Here is a 22,498-nt window from a genome sequence, read left to right as displayed (position 1 = left end):
ATATCAACTCATCAAATGAATTGAGCTCACTTGGAGATCACATATGGGAAAGGACCGAGGCTAGGCTGGCTGAGTTGGAAAATTCTCAACCCTTCTTGCCCATCTCCACCCGACCTAACAGCGGTGGGTTGTGGCAAGCCAGCCCCCCCTCTAATTTCATAGAGAAACAAAAAAAACTTAGTAAACTATTTTATGTAGTCCCATGTTTGACAAGCTGAGTTTGAGATTATAAAAGTTGATGAACTTCATGGTTTTCTATTTGCGCATGCAATCCTGCGCGTGAAAGTTAGAATTTTCAAAACTAAAATTCAAGAACACACACACTCTTCTATATAAAAATCACGCAAGCTTGTAATTCATGCTAGCATGAAAAGCAGTACTAGTTACGTTGTCCAGTTTCGGATCCAGAGGGCTGGGCCTACTCCATTGTTAATGGGCTAAAAATCGAAAAGAAACAACTTTGGGCTGAGGCCCTGACCCTTTATTATTTGTGGATTCATCACCAATGGTAACGGGTCGGGTTCTTTCCCATGAAACAAAATTTAAATCCGACCTATTGACATCTGCCAGGTTTCCTCCAATTTAACAAATATTCGAGATTTTTTTATATTCAAGATTAATTTTGGGCCTTCCTTTTATTTCATTTTTCGTACGTAACCGATGCCTTGCTTTCATCGATCAACATCGGCGACCCATTTAAAAATAATGCCAAAAAAATTTTAATACTCCTTGTGTTATTTTATTTTAGTTACTTAATTCAGATATAATATTTATATTTTATTAACTACATTTATAGTTCTATCTTAGAGTACGAGCTAGCCAAGTTACTCGTAAGTGGTTCGGTCAATACTCGACTCGAGTTTGATTTGATTGTTCTCGAGTCTATATCGAGTTTTAATTGTTTATGCTCGAGTAGGTTTATGGAATATTTGTTTTTTGAAAGTAGGTTGATGGAATTGTGCATTATAATATAGTTCGATTTTATTTTTTTTATAGCCTGAGATCGAGTTCGAGATCTATTATTCTTCAAATATTGATGTTCTTTATCAAACAGGAAGAAATTCAAAAAATAGAGCGAAGAGGTAGTTTTAAACAATTTTAAAAACTATATTTAAATTGTTCTTTAATTTGAGATTTACTATTGTCGCTCTCTATCCTTAATTCACCCTTTAATTTGTCATAAGTTCAACCAACAACTTTAGGACAATATTGAAGGACTGTGTTTTATCATCAAGTTCATGAAAGCGACTAAACATGATCAAATTGTAAGTGTTTTTTTTTTTACTTTATTATATCCATAATTAAGTTTGGAATTATTGAGAAATGATTAAATAGTTTATTTAATGTTTTCATATAATAAAAAATTTAAGCAAATTTAGCAATTTGAATTAAAATAATATTCATGTTATGAAATTAAAAACACTATAGCAAAAATTATTATGAGAAAATATGTCAAACCGAGCGCTTGACGTTTTACTAAAAACTATAGCTGATGGTAATAATACAACTGATCAAATCTTTTAAACCGCACAACAACTCTATCACCACAGTTCGGTCGTTCTTCCAACAGAGACAATTATTGCACCCAACAAAATGTTTAATTTGCAAGTTACTCATCAGTCAGCTAAAAGGTTATTACAACCTAGATGTAATTCAGATTTTCACACATATTTTTCCACCACAAACACACGCATTTCATAACCATAGTATCATCTCTAAATTTAATTAGTTCAAAAGGAAATCTACTGAATTCTTTTTACCTCGCACGTCTATCCTACAAAATTTTAAATATAAAAAACCTCTTGTTTTATTTAATAAAATGAATAATATTTGTGGAAAATGTTACCAAATATTGCGTAGATTAGCGTAAAATGTATTTACTATTTACTTATCATATTCATTTACTAAGATTTCATTTTCGTTTCCAAAAATATAATTTAATTATAAGCTCTTGTTATTAATTTTTTGTTCTTCCAATATATTTTCAGACAATCCATTTCTAAGTCAATGCAAAGCTAAGTTGACTAGTTGGCGTGTTTTGTAAACCGATCAAATACACTTGATTATGTCATTTTCTTGAAAAAAGAAAAAATAGTTGATCGAGGTTTAAAAAAAATACCCTGCAAAACAAGGATAATATTCAAATAAGTTTATGTACAAAACTAATTAAAACCTCATTAAAATCTTCATTATTTTATATCATAAACCTTTACAAATTAATTCCTATTCTGAAAAATGAAATCTTTATAAAATTATTTGATACGAAGTAGAAGAAAAAATAATCTATTACTTTAATGATTTGAGGTGATTCGATTATGTAAATTGATAAAGGTTCATCCGCTAAAAAAACTGTCGTACAATTAATAATTTAGTTAACAAATACATATATAAATAGGATTTTAACTCCTTCATGTTTATTGCATCAAGCCTTTCTTGAAAAATTTAAAGCCCTTAGAAAATATTAACAAGCTAATATATCTGTAATTTTAAAAAAAAAATCAAGGATATTAAATCAATCAATTATCCATACAAAAAAAGGTTTTATGCCTTGGTTTTTTAAATCATATTTTTGAATTTTTATATGGAGTCATGTTGATGTAATTCATCCATATCTATAGCTAATAGTATTTAAAGTTAGGAAAAAACACATGTGAGATCGTCTTACAGATCAATTTTATAAAACGGATTTGTGATCCGAATCATGAAAATTTCTTTTTTTATGTCAAAATATTACTTTTTATTACCCATATAAATCAGATCGAAGCGTCTTGTGGATATAAACACGTGAAACCGTCTCATAAGTGACATAGTCTTAAAATTAATTATCTTAATGATATTTTGGTGGAGATTTTATGGAAATTTCATAGGGCAAAAACTTGTGTGAGACGGTCTCACGGGTCGTATCTGTGAGACGGATCTCTTATTTGGGTCACCCATGCAAAAGTATTACTTTTTATGCTAAAAGTATTACTTTTTATTGTGAATATGGGTAGGGTTGACCCGTCTCACAGATTATGATCCGTGAGACGGTCTCACATAAGACCTACTCATTTCATAAAGACAAAAACTTGTGTGAGACGGTCTCACGGGTCAAATTTTGTGAGACGGATCTTTATTTGGGTAATCCATGAAATAGTATTGTTTTTTATGCTAAGAGTACTACTTTTTGTGGTGAATATGGGTAGGGTTGACCCGTCTCACAGATTGATATCCGTGAGACGGTCTCACATGAGACCTACTCTTTCATAAATATCCATTTAACTTATCTACTCACACTCATTAATTTTACCTCCATGACATATTTCTCTTTCTAATTTTTTAATTAACCAACCAAATAATACAAATATTATATAATTAAAAAATTTATATCGCTAGTTGCAGGAAACAACACTGATATATTAAACAATTTCAATATAATTATGAACTCAAATATTGAAAGTCTATCTGATTCTAATCTTTTACCTGTATGTTTTTGACAGAAGTGGGAAAAATTTGGAATCCTCGTAGATAGGTTTTTGTGGGTAATGGGTTATTCTATCAGAGGTCCTCTAAGAAAGCAACCTGACTTGCTCCTCTCTCATTCCTTTTCTTTTTAATTTTCTTCGCATTTTTCTATGGGGCGGCGTTCTCGGAAATTTCCGTACCAGAAAAAACCAACCTTTCATATTCCAGCTCATTTTTTTTTTTGTGTCGGATAAGAATAAATAAACGCAGTACTTGCCACTGCAAACACAAAGTGAACATTGTTGCATATTTGAGCGTTGAAGTGTGTGTTATACTGATCTATCTAGTATATCTTACTGAAGTGTCCTGTTTCGAGGGACTCAAAGGGAAGAGGGAGGGAGTTGTATCCATATTTTTTGTCCTTTTCCACCTCTCTTACTCGAAGAGATTGATTTACGTGATTTTCTTTGGAAGTTTGCAGTAAAAGGGATTTCTGAGTGTAAAAACTTGAGTGCCATTTTACTGAAGAATTGAGGTTAGAAAAGGCTAACTTTTGGAAGAGGATAAAGTACCTTCTTTGTATTATTCTACCCACTTCCTCTGTCTCCTCGTTTTTTGTCATGAGAAGATTCAATAATTTTTATATTTCACGCCGACTAATTAACTGCACTTTCCGTATTGACATCTGTCTATATATATAGATACCGGGTTTATGAGTTTAGGGCATTTCAAGCTTCAGTTCTCATTTTCAGCACTAGGTTTCGCAACTTCGTAATGTCTTCCATGGAGGATTTTCATCGCGGATTCGGAAACTACAGCGGTGGAAGAATGATAAAGGCTGCGTTGGACGAAGAAGATCTTCAAGAAGATGAAGTGTGGTCAGTAATGAAGACAACTGAAGGTTCGAAGTCAAACTCGAACTCGAACTCGAAAACAAGAAAGAAAGTTTCACCAGCATCTGCATGGCGTTCAGCGGTTGCCATTTCTTCAAGAGGGGGAGACCAGGCGGAGGACTTGGCCGAAGATTTTGTTACTCAACATTCATCATCAGCTCCTATAGATATTCCAGACTGGTCCAAGGCTTTGAAAATGAAATCCAAAGAGAACTTGTGGGATGATGATGATGATGCATGTTATTATCCAAATGATCATGAATCTGACGATGGAGATCAGAGTAAAACCCACCATGTTAAAAATGACGATGATGATAACATGGTCCCACCACATGAATATTTAGCAAGAAAGCTTGCAAGCACACAAATCGCTTCATTTTCAATGTGTGAAGGAGTTGGTAGAACTCTGAAAGGAAGAGACCTTAGCAAGATGAGGAATGCCATTTTAACCAAGACTGGTTTTCTTGAATGATATTTTTTTTTTATACAAACTGAAACAGAATCAAGATCCGCAGCAGAAGATATGTATTTTTGATATAAAGTGGGCACATAAATTTTGCTGCTTTTCGATTTTATATTTACAAGGAGTTGGTTTTTCCTATATTATATATCTACAAGTATATGGTAAATTGTGAGTTAGAGAGAGTTGTTAGAACAAGAAGTTTTGGGCATTTAATTTTATTTCTTAGGTCCGTATGATTGTGTTAAATATGTCTCTCTCTTGGAAAATTATGGAATACTTCATGTTTTGTTTAACATTGTTTCAGCTGTCTGTACTGCAGCTCTCTTTGAATTTTTTGGCTATATTTACTTCTTTTTCTCGCTGATTGATCTTATTGCACACGCTTTAATAACCGTCGTTTCAGTAGTGCATTAAACAAGTTGATCAATGCTTTGCGTAGAAATTACAGACAACCTTTGGAGATGGTGCAGACGACTATAGACACATATAATTAGCTGATTAAAGGACAATCTTCTGCTGGTATTGGTAATTGGCACTGTTCCCTTTTCCAGCTTAGTGCATTCTTCTTCCCTGATCCAATGATACACCGAGAGTAAATTTTTTTAGCATAGAATCAACCGCAAGAACCAAGTGTGGTGTACGTTGTAATGACTCGGGAGCTGTTCGTGTCTTAATTACGGGCGGGAAATACATAGAATTCGATTCACACAGTGCAGATGAATTTATAATTTGTCAGCAACTTCGTGGATTTGTTGTCAAAATTTAAAGGACATGTCACATGTGGGCAAGTGTGCTTGAAGGATGCCTATAATTGAGGATGAAATGTTTTTTCTTGCATACTAAAGTAATATTAGTTTGTTTTTTTTTTTTTTTTGTTTTAATCATGAAACTTATTTCATTAACAATTTACATATTGTGAATATAACATTTTAGTTGAAAACATTGGAAAAATAGTGAACGCATATGAGATTTTCTGAACCAAGAATCATATCGAAATAGTTGTTATCTTAATGTAATTTATCATATTAAAGTCATATTTTTTTCCCTGTACGCTCTAAAGTGAAATTTACCCACACTGCACGTATAATATTTACAATAAAAAGATAATTAAATTCAATGTCTGCATTCATAGAATGATCCATTAAAATGCATCATTCTTTTGTTTTTTAAATATATATTTAATTTTTATATTTCTTAAAATAATAATTACTTTCAATTTACCTTTTACAATATCAAAAACATTTTATTTTGTCAAACTATAATCTAACAACCTATATTTCTAAACTAACTCAAGATATTCCTATATGACATTATATATATGATAAAAAAATATCTGATAGCTAGAAAATAAACTCTATCATATCCACATGTATTATTAAATATCCACCCTTAATATTATCTTATCTCAAATGTTTAAAAAATGACAAAATATAATTAAAACACCAATAAAGTTTGTACTCCTCGTGTCTACCAATAAAGTGTCACTACCCAATATTAATTCGAGGGTATGTTTGCCGCATTTTATGAACTTGGGAATTATATATATCTTGATTCATGAAATCTAGCTAGGGATAAAAATGAACCAACTCGAACGTACATGGAGTTGAGGACGAGTTTTACATACCGAAAAGCTAAGGTTAACTGACTGTTTCTATGTTTATGTGTGTCTTTTGTGCTCCTCGATTAATTCTAAATGGCCTGGGCTTGGTTGTATTTATTTGCATCCTTGAACAGTATGGGACTCTACGTTTTCCTATTTTGAATTAAACCCTAACCAATTCTTATATCTACAATAATTTTCGGAATCCACCCTATTGACTGGTAACAACAGAAGCAAAATTTTGTAAAGGCGGGCTGCAAGCAGATCATTACACAGCCAATAAGTATATCTGAGTGATTCAACTTCTTATATAATAAAATTAATTACCATGCCTCCTATATTATCTAGCTACATGATATCAATACATACACATACATTATTATATATATCTTTATTTTATATAATAAGTTTATATAAGTAATTCATTGCGCAGAGTAGCCAAACGAGTTAAAACTAAACTGAATGCCGAGAGAAGTTATCATTTTGAAATAAAGCACTGTGATCTAGTTACTCATCAGGTCACAACGCAAATGGTCTTTGCAATGAGAATAAATTGTGGTTAATTATTGTAGTTCTTGTCAATTCATTCTACTTTTCTCTGTGTTTAGTACCATTTTGGAGTTGGAAAGAGCCAGGAGGTGTAATGACAACCCAAGGGTTGTCAAAAAGTAGGAAGCATGTAGGTAGAGATCAATAAATGCTATTATATATACAAATGTATTCAAGATTTCATTTAATCATCATCTAGTTAATCCTTTTATTAAGCACACATAATCAAGTTCACACTCCAACTTATCCTTTTATCTAAATAATTGCCAAGATTAAGAATGATAATGGATCAGATCGAAACTCAGATCCGTATTAAACCCCCCCAACGGTGCGGGTTTAGACCTGTCTAAACGAGTCTCAAACAGGTCCGAGAATAGTTTTAGTGTATTCCTGACATGTAACTTAATAAGACGATGCCCACCAGAATATTTATATATATATATATATATATATATATATATATATATATATGTCATGTAAAAATTATATTTTTTAATCGACGTTTCACGCTGTTAATATTTAAAAAACTTTTAAGAATGTTTGTAATTTGTTGTGCCCACCAAACCATTATGCTGAATATAAAATACTAAATTAGATATCATATAAATTATAAATTGTCTCATTTTTTGAAAAAGTTTATTAATGACCAAAAATATTTGAGCTACCGGATCTGGTCGGTCGTGAGATATCGATCGCTTCCGCTGCCTCTTTCATATTTTCACCAGAAAAACTGAAAAAGCCAGGACACATAAGTATCGGTAAACTGCGGAAATTTAGTCGAAACATCTAAAGGGTCAGACCGAAAACATAAAAAATTGTCCAAAGAATTATACATAGAACTTTTAATACATTCATGCCAGACGGACAACAACAATGCTAGATAGAAGGACGAAATAACTCAAGAAATTGAACAAATCAAATACCTGTTTCCGGTTTGCGAGGGGATAAAAAGATGAGTAAGTAACAAAGGCTGTATTAGCATCACCACGTATATCCAGTATTACGTGATATTGGCACGGCTCAATCAAATAACCGAGCTCTACACAATTAGAGCAAGGGTGTTCTGATTGAACTGCACCAATATCTCGTACCATCGGTAAAGAAAGAACGTTCGTTCCCCTTTGTTGACGAACCTCTATTAAAAGTAATCTGATTTTAACAAAACATTCCTTTCTTGTAGTTTCCCCAGAAAAAAAACATACGAAACCTGAAAAAAAAGAAGAAGAAGAAGAAGAATACATATTGAATAAGATGAACTTTAAACTCCGTGAATAGTACTTGAAGAACAAGCAGAAGCTAAGGTTTATATTAATGGTTTGCTGTATTGAACAATACTCCCGGAGCGTCATTCATATATATATATATATATATATATATATATATATATATATATATATATATATATATATATATATATATATATATATAAATTAATTAATCAGAAAGGAGATGGGACGGGGGGCATTGAATTTGCCAACAACCCAACAACAAAAAGGAAAGTAAATTAACTCAAAAGCAACGTAACGATGAAAAAGCTCACTGCGGCAAATCTGGAGCCTTTCAGTATGCATTTATGAGGTTAGGGAGAAGAGATACGGCAACACCATTTACACCCTAGCTAGCTCCCTTTGGATTTCCGAACAGTTTCAATATTCTTGAAAATTTTGTTTCTACGTCATACTTAAATTCCTCATTTCCCGGCTAATTTTTATCGTAAATATTGCATTCAAGATTAACTGAAAAGCAGATACTGGAATTGTTTAGAAGTGACTTTTCTATGCTATATCCGAAAGTGTTTCTCTGCTGATGATATAGAGAAATTTTAGTACATGGATCATAAACACATAATGTCAAGTTTCATAATATACGAATAGATCATGTGAGACGGTCTCATGAATATTCTTTATAACTACGTCAATCTTACCGATATTCACAATAATAAATAATAATCTTAGCATAAAAAGTAATATTTTTTCATGGATGACCCAAATAAGATATTCGTATCACAAAATACGACCGGTGAGACCGTCTCACACAAATTTTTTCCATCATTTAGATGGGTGGGTATCAAATCAAATTTTGTTTTTTTATATTTTATACATATAAAAATATATAAATCTAAAAAAAGATTTAAGATGGATGAGGCAGCGATTCTCTTGCCGGCCTCCTATGTCAACGACAGCCAAATGGTAGAGATACTTGAATATATTTAATTTAATTAATTAAAATTATTTTTTATAATTGTTCAAATTATAAATTGGCCAATATTTTTCTTCATACACGACTCGAAATGTAATCCCTGGAAACAATCGTCTGAACTTGTGGACTGTCCTTACTAAAAAGCATACTAAATGTTTTCACGTGAAACTGCTGAACCCCTTTTGTCTCTCACCCTCTTCGCACCTTTCTTTCCCACATTTAAATCTTTCATTAATTAATGAAGCATTTAATATACATGTGCCCAATGTTCACCAAATAAAAGATGCTTTTATGTATATTAAGTTATAATGAATGACAAAGTACAGTAAAATTGAGCAGGCTTGTTTAGCTTTAGTCTTTCTTTGCGATGAGACGGTTCTTGTCTTAAGTTCGACATTACGTGCACTTCTCGAAAGGCGATGAAAGAGCAAGCTATAGCGGATCTACGGGCCATGTACGCTGTAATTTTGGTCTTACATGCTTGCCATTTTGATCATATGTGTTTTCTAATTTTAATCTTAATTTGTCATCTTTCAATTTTTGACACTTCCATTCTTTTTCATTGGAAGTGTTGATATGACACTGCTAAGCATCAATGTCATGCCGAAAACAAGGACAGGATCCAATAAGGCAGTAATCGGGATGGTTACTTTTAATAAACAAAATTCAAAAGTTCCATGCATACTTTCTAAAATCGCACGTTCTCCAATTTTCCCATCATATAATGAATTAGTGGCATAATCCTAGTTGCTTGCTATATATTGTGGCATGTTGGTCGCGACATATAGGAAATTTTCGTGCTGCTCTTACGACCATACTCAAAGGTGTATCGTAATAACGATAAACCCCGTATGTAATAATAAATGTCTAATACACGTACAGGTGAAATTCAAATATACCATACTAGCTCAATTGGTACCAGGATTGCTGTTAAGATCTATATATATCCAGAAGGTCTCTGGACCTTAACGACTTTCCCTTGCGCCATTATTCATAAGACTTCTTCGATCCAGGCACTGGAGCTTTTACCTTCTCAAGATTCGAACCCGAGATCTCTTGGACATATATAGGTTTTGACAACAATCTTGGTACGAATTGAGCTAGTATGTCAATTTTGGTTTTTGATAAATTTATATCTCAACTTGTGTTGCTTAATCTATTTAAGTTTAAATCTAAAAGAGCTCCTTCATTAACATTTTACATGTATCGTGCAGAAAATATCATTTTATGTCAGAAACTAAGTTGAACAAAAATCATGAACTTTTAAATGAGAAAGTTCATTTATAATAAAATTAAGATACCAAGAATTTTTTTTAAAAAAAATAAATAAATAAAAACCAAGATATCATAATGAATGATATTTAAACTAAATACACAAACAAAAAATTCCAACGAATAATACGCATAAAGGCAATGTAAATATAATCAGAAAATACTTGGTTTAGTTATAGACCAGTTTCTTTTTTTGTGTTTTAAAACGGAATAGTGAAATGTTATTTTCCAATTTTTTTTCAACTCCATATAAAAATTGAATCAATATTATTCTTGAGCATATATCGATATGGTGATTACCTGCAGTAAAAAGTAACAATTTAAACACAAAAAATAATATTTTTCACTCAAATAAATTTTTATAATATCACTACTTCTCTGTATTATTTAACAAAATTACCCCTTCAAACGAAAACAAAGACAACTTTAGGAAACAAAGCCGTGAAAATGCATAAAATAAGAAAAAAATATTGGCATCAATAAATTTCCAACTACCCCTTCCCTATTGTTTATATTATTTAATTTTGAGTATTTTCGATCGTTTGATATTTGATGCAGTAAATAGTGAAAATACCAATGAATAATAATTAAGGGAGATTGTTGACTTAACAATTAACATAACCCACCCAAATGATCGATGACTCATTCCGTTAGCTCATTTTAATTGGTCTAGAAAGAAGTTGGGAGGAGACACGCTTGTAACCTAGTGGTCTCACTAGCCAGATTAGTTGGTTCCCCTCCCTGAAATCGATCTCCTTTCTCGTGTGTGTTGTAATAAAAAAAAGAAGAAGAAAGAAGTTGGGAGAGCATGCCATGGATTCGGACTCGTATAGATATTGTACCAACTCTTTTCGAAAATGGTGTTTCATCGTAATAAAGAAAAATCTTACGCAAACATGACTGGACTTCGATTAGAGAGTAACATTTTTCATAACTCTTAACAAAGTTTGCATGTAAATAACAAAGTTTACTTTACTTTTTATTAATGGATCACATTAGCATTCTCACGCAATTGATTTTTCTTATTAGAGCCTTAATTTGTTAGGTATCAATAGTAACTTTAAATAATAATTGATTATTATGATAAACTTATTTTTCTCTGTGTCTTGGTCTTACAGAATCTAATTATCTATATATTACTATTATTAATAATTTGTTTAACAGAGACAAAAATAGTGTTTGATCTGTTTTATGTTCTTTAAATTTTGTCTTTATGTTATATTAATATTATATTTTTGTTTTTTTTTTAAATTGCAACAAACACATTTACTTTTAATCTTTTTATTACAGCAATTCAAATAATATTTTAATCTCTTGATAATTGATTAGATTTCACTTTAATCTCTCGATAATTAAAAAAAAGTTACCAAAACACAGTGCATAGTAGCTAGTTAATTAATAACTAGTACAACGACGCACGCTTGCTTGTACGATATGTTTTTATAATTTATTTGAATTATATTTAAATGAGGATCAAAATATATTTATAAGAAATAATGAGTGCTACATTATAATTTTGATATATGAACTAAAAAATAAATTAAAAAAGAATAAAAAAGACCCAAGCAAAAATTGAACCTACAACCTCATGATAAGAAACATAGGCTTTATCCACTAAATTACATGTGACTTGCTTTTATTTTTTAACACTTTATTAATATATATAATTAGTAATGTAGAGAGTGGGGGTGAAAGGTATTTTAGATATTTTAAAAAACAGACCAAGGAAAGTTACTCTAACCTACTCAGCCTTAATAAATAGTAAGAGATAAATCGTTTTCTTTAACAATGGCAGATATGAAATGATCGCTGCTTCGAGTTTCTTATTTCGTTCTGAAACGTAATTACATTTATATTAAATACAACGAATAAAACTTTGACACCTAACACAAGTTTGTTATAACAAACACATTAACACAACGATTTTATTCTTTCTGTTAATATCTTCTTCATGGGCTTTTAGCATTTGTGGGTTTTATTCCATAACCTAACAAAATAGGTTATGGAATACAATCCTTAGATTTTCCTTTCTTTAATTCCACCAGAGAACAAGAGTACGTGAAGGCCTTTTGGATTCATTAGAGTCTTGTTGTATTCTGATTCATGCGATGGTGAACCGTAGGAACTTTGATGATTCATTATGTTTGATGAAAAAATTGATAATATCAAAAGGTTATTTTCCTTTGGAGATTTCAGAAGCTCTGGTCAATAGTTACGATGCATGTTTTTCAAGCAGTGCAGTTTTTGATGCGTTGATTAGGACTTGTGCAGAACTTGGGGCGACAGAGGATGCATATGTTGTGATCGAGAAATTGAGATCAAGAGGCTATTGGATTTCAATTCATGCATGGAACAATTTTTTGAACCATCTGTTGAAGATAGACGAAGTTGGTATATTTTGGATAGCGTACAATGAAATGATATCATATGGATATTGTGAAAATTTGAATTCACTGAATCTTATAATTTATGCTCATTGTATAGAAGGTGAACTTTCTAAAGCATTCGCAGTGTTATCTAGGATGTTGAAAGGTGGGATTTCGACAAATGTCATCAGTTTTAATATGCTAATTGATGGCGCGTGTAGGGCTTTTGACCTCACTTTAGTTCGTGAACTTGTAAAGAAAATGGAAGATATGTCCAGAGGTGTATCCCCTAATGTAGTTAGTTACAATTGTCTCAGCAACGGTTATTGTAAGGTGGGTAAGATGGATTGCGCCAAAGAAATTCTGATTCAAATGGTCAAGATGGAAGTGGTGCCTAATGTTAGGACCTATGCTACCATGGTTGATGGATATGTGAGGCACGGGGATTTGGAGGAGGCTTTCAGACTATGTGATATAATGGTCGAAAAAGGTCTGATGCTTGATTCAGTGACATATAATTCGCTCATTCATTGGATTTATGTACGAGGTTATACCAGTGTAGCTTCTCTTTTGTTATCCAATATGATGGAAAATTACACATCTCCTGATCATTTCACTCATTCTATCGTTGCAAAAGAACTATGCCGGAATGATCATGTTACCGAGGCTCTTAAATTCCATGGCTGGGCTCTAGACAATAACCTTGTGAAAGATAGCTTCCCTTACAATATTCTCATCAATTATCTTTGCAGAAGCAACAATATATCAGGAGCCAAACAGCTTCTATGCTCCATGTTTGTTAGGGGATTCGTCCCGAACCTTGTGACTATGCTACCATGATTGATGGATACTGTAAGGCAGGTTGAATGGAAATCGCTGTTAACAAGTATCCTGACATGGTAGAAATGGAGAAGATTTCAGGTGATTTATGTTAAGAAGTGTTGTAGACGTTGCAAGTTTTTTGGTTGATAAATGTTGGGGGATGAATAAGTTTGATGTAATGAGTTTAATTGTTTGTTGAACAGATACTACAACATTCAGAAAGTTGTAGAGACGTTTAGTGTGCCTGAAAGCATGATAAAAAGAGACCTCTTTCATTGACAAGATCACTTTTAACATAAGGTTAGGCTTCATGTGCAAAATTGGGTCAAAGTCATCAATCAACCGAACTTCTGAGAATTATGGTTGCTGAGGTTATGAATCCAGATCTTTTCACCTACACAAACCTTGCTGCCAAACCTTGACGAGGTCGTCAGTACTGAGGAAATTACCAAATTTTGTGAGTACATGGGGCCTGAGGGAGTAATCCTGGCTGGCCAAACTTACGGCATCATTTTAAATCTACTCATTGAAGAGGCACTGACTGAGGTGAGGATAATTCTGCTAAACACAATAAAGCTTGGTTTGGGATACTGTTAATTGTTGATGGAGTTGTAAATTCTGCTTGACTTGCAGGATGAATCGTCTCTGTAATCAATCAGTCGAGCTCATGGTGATTCCAAGTTCCTTTGTCGGGACTCAGGAGCATCTGCAGCATTGCATTTAAGTTCTTAGTGGATAGAATGATGAAAGGTGCCAGCAGTAACTTTACCTGTACTGAGAATTCAGTTTAATGAACCCAATAAAAATACAGGGCCGTGTAATTCAAATCGGGTTGTTGTTTGTATTTATATTCGATTGCTAAATTATTCCCGACATCATGTGATTTGCCTGTCTACATAGATAATTTGGTTTGGTTGATTGCAAACTCAGCAATGATTTCAATAGTTAATTCGTACTGGTTAACAAGACACATTCTTGCTGGTGATTAATTTTCGTAGGACATATCACATATCTTAAAGGAAAGGAAGCTCTGTAGACTATTTGTATGTTGATGAATTATCAATGATATGGTTCATTATCTGTCTGGGGATTATCAAAATCCTACCACATGGTTTTAGTATCCTGATGTTGTGAATATTACCACCTTATAAATTATGGAATTGTAGAACCCTACCTCACATGACCAAGGCTTTGTTTCTTTATCTTTTAGGCCGTCTCTATGTGAAATGCATGTGATATCCAGATTCATGAATTATGTATTTACCAAATTTCTTAAGAGACTTTATGTAATATCTAAGAGGGGCATGGGTTATTGATGAACTTATCATGTGCCAGCATGTAGTCCATTGATAGTTATCGATTGTCAGATAACTTTTAGAACATCTAACTTTACGAAAGATCTTCTGTGAAAGATTAAAGGCTTATGTTATGGATCATGATTTAATTTCTGTGATTTCCATGTACCTGGTTCCTGTGGATTTGACTGTGGGTATCTCGTCCTAAAGAGGATCAAGCTTGGGTTCTGTTAAGGCTTTCTTTTTTATGTTGAAATATAATATTGCCTTCATCCTATGATATATTCCACGTGTTACAGCTGCATTTTATGTGGAATCCAAGGGTGAAGATGGTTTTCTCTACGTCCTAGATTGACAAAAACTTATTTGCCTTGATATGAAATTAATTCGTAAACTTCATCTGTTTAAGTTGCTACTATCTTGTGAACTGCAATTTGTTGAAGCGTGTTCGATTTCTCACTATGATGAATGTTTATTTATTATTTATTTGGTTTGTCTGTGTTTTTTCCAAGATTGATGATGATGACTATGTCACCATCTCTATTGTAACTTTCGAAATTTATAAAAAAATAATTGTTTCTTTTAAACGATAGACAAATCTTTTCTATGGATATCTGAACAGTAGTTATCTATATGTTCTAGAACATATTAAACATTCTCACAAAAATTATAGAATAGGAATCAATAATAATACAGATCTTCTTTGTGCTAAATCTCTTTGTTGTTCAGGTGGAAGGCTTCCTTTGGAACTTGGTTTTGACCCACTTCAAACTCGTTGAAGTTCTATTCTTGACCTTCTGGGCACCTGCAATGGCTGCTGCTTTGGCTTTACCTAATCCGTTGGAGGCCACTTTTTTCTCTTTCTCAGGGTCTTTCTTGGAGTTGTTGTCATCTCCCATGGCACCAATTCCTCCCTCTCCCCAATGGTCTGCCCAGCTTGGCCCGTCAGTAGCCATTTCTGTTGGCTGGTTTAAACTGTTGTGCATATGAAGTCAGTCAATACCTCTTGCGACTTGCGTCTACACACCTTGTACATTTTCCTTCTTGGTTAATATTGATTCGAAGTTAACAAATGTGCCCTGATGAGCAAAAGCTAAGCTAAACAGAAACCAACCGTTGATCCAGATTCATTTCGGTTTGTTCAGTAATTTGTTTTTTTTTCTTTTTTTGGTGGAAAATATCGATTTAATTGGTTTGTTTTCATTTTGAAAAACAATCAAACCAAACTGATCAAACTTGTAAATAGAGAATATTTCATGTTTGTCTATTTTGAGATCAAATAGTCATAATGATTATGATTATTTTTTATTTTATTTCGTGAATGATATTTTAAACATGGTGTTAGAGCACGGCAAGAATGATCAAAACCAGAAGAAATACGTTGGAAAATGGTGAAATCACATTAAACTCAAAGCATTGACAACTTGAAAACACACAAGATGAAGAGGAGAGGACTGTACCTTGTTCTTGTTACGAAGAGATATTTGAGGTTGTCAATGGAGAAACAGAGAATTATTTGATATTTCTGCCGAATTAAGAATGGGTTGCTTCATGTGGATAGGCTGTCCCTTTAACTATGAGTTATAATAAAATACCCTTGTAATAAACGACATATGCCAAGTCATTGCCGTCACTGGAAGCAATGTCTTGTTCTTGATTCTTTCTTCCTCCTTTTTTTTAATTGATATTGATATTGATATTGATATTGATATTGATATATGACCAGCCAGCTTACATAATCAACTTTATTGTGCATCTACTGTCTCGGGACTCTTTGATTTAAATGGTATTTTTGGACTTCGATTTTTAATAAATTTGTTTTAGCTATCATTGATTAATGCTCAGTCTCTTGCACTCTTGTAATCCATTTTCTTAAATCAGTCAATATGGTAGAGATTTTCTCTATTGAAATGGATGGTTAACTTTAAAATATTATCCATAAGACTTTAATATTTTTATTGTGTCGTGGTAGTTTTACTCAGGTTGGTTCCTTTATTTTGCAAGTTATTGTAATAAATTTTCAAGTAGAAATACTGAATACTGTGTGTATTCGTTCCCGAGGGCCAACTCAACTCTTTTTGTTTGTTTATTTATAACAAACCAGAATGTTGTTGAGGTTGTTGAAAGAAGTGTTGAAGGTTATCCATTATTGACTAAAAAAGATTGGGCAAGCCTCCGATTTCTACCTGCTCCTTACCCACTTCCAGCGTCCCAACCCACTACTTAAATGGTTGGACACACGTGTATTACGATAAATAATTCGATATTAGCAGACATACAGATGAATCATGCTCTTACTTACAAGTTTTTGTTTTTGTTTCTTTAAATTATAATGGTTCATGTCTGAATTTGGATTAATTAGACCATCCATTATTCATAACTTCAGTAGCTGATTCAAGGGGAAAAAAAATAGAGATTCAATTTAGAGTAAACACCAGAACTTGGATAGATCTAACCATGGCACCATATAGCTTTAAACTAGTTGGAGGGTCAGAAAACTCACCTCCAAAATTAGTAGTATACAATAAAACCAATCTTATCATAAAGGTCTCTTTGAAAACGCATTACTTTCACATACTCACTTGGTTCTCCTACTGGACTTTGACTTCTTCATTTTCCTATTCTTCTCGTCAAAACTACTCCAACTGTATCCACTCGGAATAGCAAACGGATCGATCGTGTGCTCGCCCCCGCTGCAACCCTGCTGCCGGCTCCCGCTCCTCGATAGCCATGATGAGAAGTAGCTGCTTGTTCTCTCAGCCTCACCGCCTTCTCCACCACGACTACCACTAGAAAACTGCTTGGGACTTGACAGAGGAGTGTAAAAATGCTCAATTGGCTGTAGCTCAACAAATTTTGTGAATGTGATCACCACCTTCACTGTAGGAACCACAGGGATTGCTATCTGTCCATTTGACAATGCTTAATTAGTATAAATAAATATTATTATTTTTTTATGGTATGGATAATCAAGATTCACGCTTGGGGCCTAAAACCAATAACCTAGGACTACAAGGACCCAAAGGGATACTTCCACGTCGAAGCAACAAGCCTTGCACAAAGTAAAGAACGTTTCTTGTAAATTTGATGCATTAAAAGATGGGATTAAAGCTAAGCAAAGCAAACATCGATCAAACAAAAGCGTTTCACGGAATTTGAAAAGGCGAATTACCCATTTTGCCCCCATTACCTTTACAGGAAATGTCCCAGGAGGAAACGTCGTCGTCAGGACTTCCCTCATCCGCCGTACGGCCTTCACTTTATGCGCCAAGATGTCCAGCAACGGCAGCAGCTCCTCCGTCTTCAGTGGAAACTGCTCCGTTAACCAGAACGTCGGTCGCAAATTCTTGGCGTACTCCTTCTCTTTGGTATCTGGCGGCGCCACCACCCTGTCCACAGCTGAAGGTGGAGCTCTCCTCCTCGAATCAATGGGGATTATATCCACGCTCTTTCTTGACACCGTTACAAAATCTCTTTCCTCTCTCACGAAACTGCTGTGTCTCCTCTGCCTGTCGTTCGACACACTGAATCTTGGATTTTCAGCAACGATGAATCCATCGTCGGACTCCTCGTCGATCTCCAATGGCAAAACGCATGTGGGCCCAAACGGGTCTTCTCGACTTTCTCCCGGATATACTTTACGTGACCGGAAAGTGAAAATTACGTTGTGCATTTCGTAAACCCTTGCCTTCCACTCTCCTACATTTTCAGTCTTTTCTTGGCGTCTCCAATTTGTACGGGCGATTAATTCGGCTTTCGTAACGTCCATTCCGGGACGATAGACACTGGTCTGATTACAGAAATTTGAAATGTCAGAGTCAGATAATGGGTTCCCGGCGTTCTCGAAGGCGTCGTAGATTTTTTTCTCGTCGTGATTGAGGATGAAGAGCGAACCCAGTGGGATATCGAGAGCACTGTCGTAAATATCGTTGAGGAAAAGAAAGCTTTGATTAGCGCGTTGGATTTTCAGACCGTCGTACCCCGCGAGTGAGGTATCGGCCCGTAAATTTCCTTCCCGCTTCCAGATTTTATACGTGTCGGATGGAGCAATTTTCCCGACGAAGGGAACGATGGAACTCTCGAAATGGAACGAAATTTCCATGTAGAAATCACGCATGCGGCGGAGAGCGGCGACGACACTGGGAAGACGACGGCGCCACTTGGACCAGGCGGCGAGGTGGTGCCGCTGTACTAGAACCGAGACAATCTCCGTAGATCGGTGGAGGAGAGCCTCCTGAAGAGGGTTCCACCCCGCCGCATTCTGAAGTGAAATGTCAGCTCCGGCAGTCGCCAGGGCTCGAGCAGCGATGACGTCGTTTAAGCGTACGGCAAGGTGGAGTGGGGTCTCTCTTAAGCGGTTGTCCCGGCGGTCGAGGGAGGAGGATACTTTTTCAGCGAGACGTTCTTGGGAGACGGAATCGGACTCGGTCCGGATACTGGTTGGATCTGGTAGCCGTGGAATCGAAGAAAGGAGTTTGTTGAGGGTGGCGTGATCGCCGACTGCCACGGCATAATGAACAGGGCTGCCGGCGTAGTCTTGAGGCCGTATGACGGCGGCCGTCGCCGAAGTCTTGGACATCGAAAGATTTTCCCTGCTACTTTTGTTTTATCTACTACTACACTTAGTTATGTGAAAATTTGTTATGCTCGTTTTGCTTCGATTGAGGTTTGCTTAAATGGAGATTACTGAGTAAATTCACCTTTGACCATTCTTTATTTCCTACTTTCTCATTTTGCCTTAATTTTGAACAGCCACAGCCATTTTCATTGTGTGTCAAGTATATAAAAATTGATTTGCAAGGTATCTAGAATCTAAATAAAAGTTGTTAAGATAATTAGATTCTTGTGGTATTATTATTGTAACAAGACATCTTTATAATATATGCCATTTCACTAGAGTTTTGGAGCTTAATTTTTAATTCAGAACTTTCAAATCATAACTTTACCTTAATAAATTAATTATAAAACATCATTTTAAGAGTAAGTCTCTTGTGAGACGGTCTCACGAATATTTATCCGTGAGACGAGTTAACCCTATCGATATTCACAATAAAAAACAATATTTTTAGCATAAAAAAGTAATATTTTTTAATAGATGACCAAAATAAGAGATAGTTTCACAAAATACGACCCATGAGACAGTTTCAAACAAGTTTTTGCCTAAAAAGTAATACTCTTAGCATAAAAAGAAATTTTTTTGGATGACCCAAATAAGAGATCTGTCACATAAATTATGACTCATGAAACTGTCTCACATAAGTTTTTGTTTAATTTTAGATAATTTGATTTGTTTAAATTAATTATATAATTTTCTTTTATCACGGTCGTTACTAAAAAATTTCCAAGATAATTTGAAAATGAAATTGAAATGATGCTAGAAACTATGAATTTAGAATTCAGCTAATATATAAATCCAACCGTCTAATCAAATAGATTTAATATTTATAATTTAAAATCCAATTACATCTATAAATAAATTCCAAGATATCTAAAATTATGGGTGTGATGAAACCTTCGATTTCAAAAACATAAACACCGACTTGTAAACAAAACAAACAAATTTTAAACTAATTAAACTAAAAGAAGGAAAGTACTAAATAAGGGGGGAGCGTTACGGAAGGAATGTGAGGTCATACAGTTCAAAAATGTTGGGGGCAAATTGGTCACAAAATAAACATACTGGGATACTCTGTAGCGGGTGTAATACGGCACGACTTTTGGCGACTATTTATTGCCCAAAGTCCTTTTTTCACTATTTCTTCTGCTCTCCTATTCCCTCTTGTCATTTTCTTGTTTTTTCTTTTTAAAAAAAATTCCCATCTCGATGTTGATCGTTCTGTGCAATATAATATTATATTTTAATTATATTTCAAAAAAAGAATATATAATAAGTGATTATATGTAAGAAAGTAGAAATTTAGAAGAATATAATGTTTGTTTGTCCGATATTAGAATTACCGTGCCACGCTAAAGAGATAAAGTTTGGGCATGTCCGAATGTGTAGTCCTAAAGCAAAAGGTGAAATTGAAGTATCCTTTGCTTTGGACAGTCGTTTGGGAGATGCATTGGGCCCACTTTTGGCCCATCGGTCCTGGGTCAACCCGGACAAAATCCAAGAATATCATTTTTAATAAATCAAAAGCTTAGAGTAGAATGATTCTTTTTCACTACATTTCAACAATGATGACTAATAAAGTTCACATATGTATGTTTTGGGCAATCATAGAGACACTGGTCAGAAGTGTCGAAGATCTCAGCCCAAATATTCTGCAGAAAAGCGATTCTTGAAATGCAATGATAAAATGAGAATGGCTTCGTTTCCTGATTTGCCTCTGTGTGTGATACTGTTGTCGATCGCCGTGTTTGTTGGTTGTTCGGAATGTTACAATGTGAAGAGGCTGGTTCCATCTGGTCCAAATGCAATGAAATCCCCAGAGAGTCCACCAATGCATCACACAGTCTCGTTCGAACCAAATCCTCAGAGACTCGTTCCACGTGGCCCAGACCCTATAGAATTCAGAAAATATATCCTTTTTTTTTTTGAAAAAATATATAATCAATTATAGTTAATACATTTTACAATGATTTAATAACATGGAAAACACAATAAATGTTAAGATTTGAAAATTTGAATATTAGAAATACTTTCAACTCATGGCATTTATTTATTTTCTTTATTCTAAAATATCAAGGAGGAAAACTTGAACGGGGCAGTTCATGTCTGCAAGAAACAGACTTTTTCAACGCTAAATGTGTTGTGAATTTGAGCAGGCCTGGAATTGAGAACTTGTTGAAACTGAAAAGTAGGAATGAGCCTTGGCTAGTTGTTCTTTACGCACGTTGGTGCCAGATTTGCCAGGTGATGGTGCAATCCTACGTTGAATTGATACTTGAAGTTGCAAATCTCAAAAATACGACCAAAAAACACCTTTTGATGACAAAGATTCATAAAAACTCGCAACTCTTAGTAAACAACGCCATCAAATACATAAGCACTACCTCACGGCCTTGAAAAATTCAACTACATAGAGGGGCGCATAAGCACCTCCCCTAGGATCTGGATTGTTCCAGGCCGCATATGGGAAGCTAGGGAAGCTGAGGTGCCCTACCCAAGCACCTCACCTGACGCACAGAACACTTTGTTTCTAGTTTTTTATATTTTTTTGCTTAATTTCTATTCATTAACCTTTACATTTATCCAACACATGATATTATCTAACATCGCATCACTGCCATTGGGAAATCGTTTGGTTTCATCCTATGTCCCATTCCCACTCGCCATAATCTGTCATCAAATCGCAGTCCCTCAAGTGAATTTGATTTGGTTGTGGAACTGTGATGAGTTTAAAAAGATTAGGGCGAAGCAACCAAAGGCCGGATGCTATTCTCCAACGAATTCCAAATGCTAAAAGATCTCTCCCCGGAAGGAGGCGGCTTCTCCATGCATAAGAGGGATTATGTCAACCATATTTTCCCCGTATATCAGTAACTTTCATATTTAATTTATTTACATTGTACAGTACCTCACGTACTAGTCCAAAATTAAAAAAAATGGCCAACAGTAAGAAATTTAATTTTGGAGGCGGCATTTCAAT

At 34.3% G+C, this 22,498-nt stretch overlaps 3 protein-coding genes across 6 annotated transcripts; 2 read left to right on the top strand and 1 right to left on the bottom strand.

The window, feature by feature from the left end:
* The first annotated feature begins 3,538 nt into the window (after nt 1–3,538).
* On the top strand, nt 3,539–5,028 carry LOC140829904 (uncharacterized). Its single transcript, XM_073193188.1, has one exon. It carries the CDS (start codon nt 4,219–4,221, stop codon nt 4,807–4,809), a length of 591 nt encoding a protein of 196 aa, XP_073049289.1. The 5' UTR covers nt 3,539–4,218; the 3' UTR covers nt 4,810–5,028.
* A 7,261-nt stretch (nt 5,029–12,289) lies between these two features.
* Nucleotides 12,290–16,460, top strand: LOC140829032 (uncharacterized). 4 transcript variants are annotated; one of them, XM_073191975.1, is made up of 4 exons: nt 12,290–14,154; nt 14,242–14,358; nt 15,633–15,933; nt 16,249–16,460. In XM_073191975.1, exon 1 carries the CDS (start codon nt 12,529–12,531, stop codon nt 13,624–13,626), a length of 1,098 nt encoding a protein of 365 aa, XP_073048076.1. In that variant the 5' UTR covers nt 12,290–12,528; the 3' UTR covers nt 13,627–14,154; nt 14,242–14,358; nt 15,633–15,933; nt 16,249–16,460. The 4 variants fall into 4 exon arrangements, with proteins under 4 accessions (XP_073048076.1, XP_073048077.1, XP_073048075.1 ...); XM_073191976.1 differs by lacking the exon at nt 16,249–16,460 and having other exon boundaries at nt 12,290–13,707; nt 13,812–14,154; nt 15,633–16,001; XM_073191974.1 differs by lacking the exon at nt 16,249–16,460 and having other exon boundaries at nt 15,633–16,001.
* A 135-nt stretch (nt 16,461–16,595) lies between these two features.
* Nucleotides 16,596–19,606, bottom strand: LOC140829031 (uncharacterized). The gene is made up of 2 exons (XM_073191973.1): nt 18,094–19,606; nt 16,596–17,808 (listed from the first exon to the last, which is right to left on the bottom strand). Exons 1-2 carry the CDS (start codon nt 19,480–19,482, stop codon nt 17,482–17,484), a joined length of 1,716 nt encoding a protein of 571 aa, XP_073048074.1. The 5' UTR covers nt 19,483–19,606; the 3' UTR covers nt 16,596–17,481.
* Between the last annotated feature and the right edge of the window lie 2,892 nt (nt 19,607–22,498).

This window comes from Primulina eburnea, chromosome 4 (genome assembly GCF_022965805.1).
Source record: "Primulina eburnea isolate SZY01 chromosome 4, ASM2296580v1, whole genome shotgun sequence".
NCBI classification, from domain to species: Eukaryota; Viridiplantae; Streptophyta; class Magnoliopsida; order Lamiales; family Gesneriaceae; genus Primulina; species Primulina eburnea.
The sequence above is the reverse complement of the archived record's forward strand: the minus strand, read 5'-3'. Positions and strand labels throughout refer to the sequence as shown.

What these genes read in the sequence shown, in the direction of transcription:
- LOC140829904 (XM_073193188.1), top strand. Translation starts at nt 4,219, where the DNA reads ATGTCTTCCATGGAGGATTTTCATCGCGGATTCGGAAACTACAGCGGT.
- LOC140829031 (XM_073191973.1), bottom strand. Translation starts at nt 19,482, where the DNA reads ATGTCCAAGACTTCGGCGACGGCCGCCGTCATACGGCCTCAAGACTAC. An exon ending in CTGGGACATTTCCTGTAAAG is followed by an intron (nt 17,809 to 18,093) that starts GTAATGGGGGCA and finishes TCAAATGGACAG; the next exon opens with ATAGCAATCCCTGTGGTTCC.
- LOC140829032 (XM_073191975.1), top strand. Translation starts at nt 12,529, where the DNA reads ATGGTGAACCGTAGGAACTTTGATGATTCATTATGTTTGATGAAAAAA.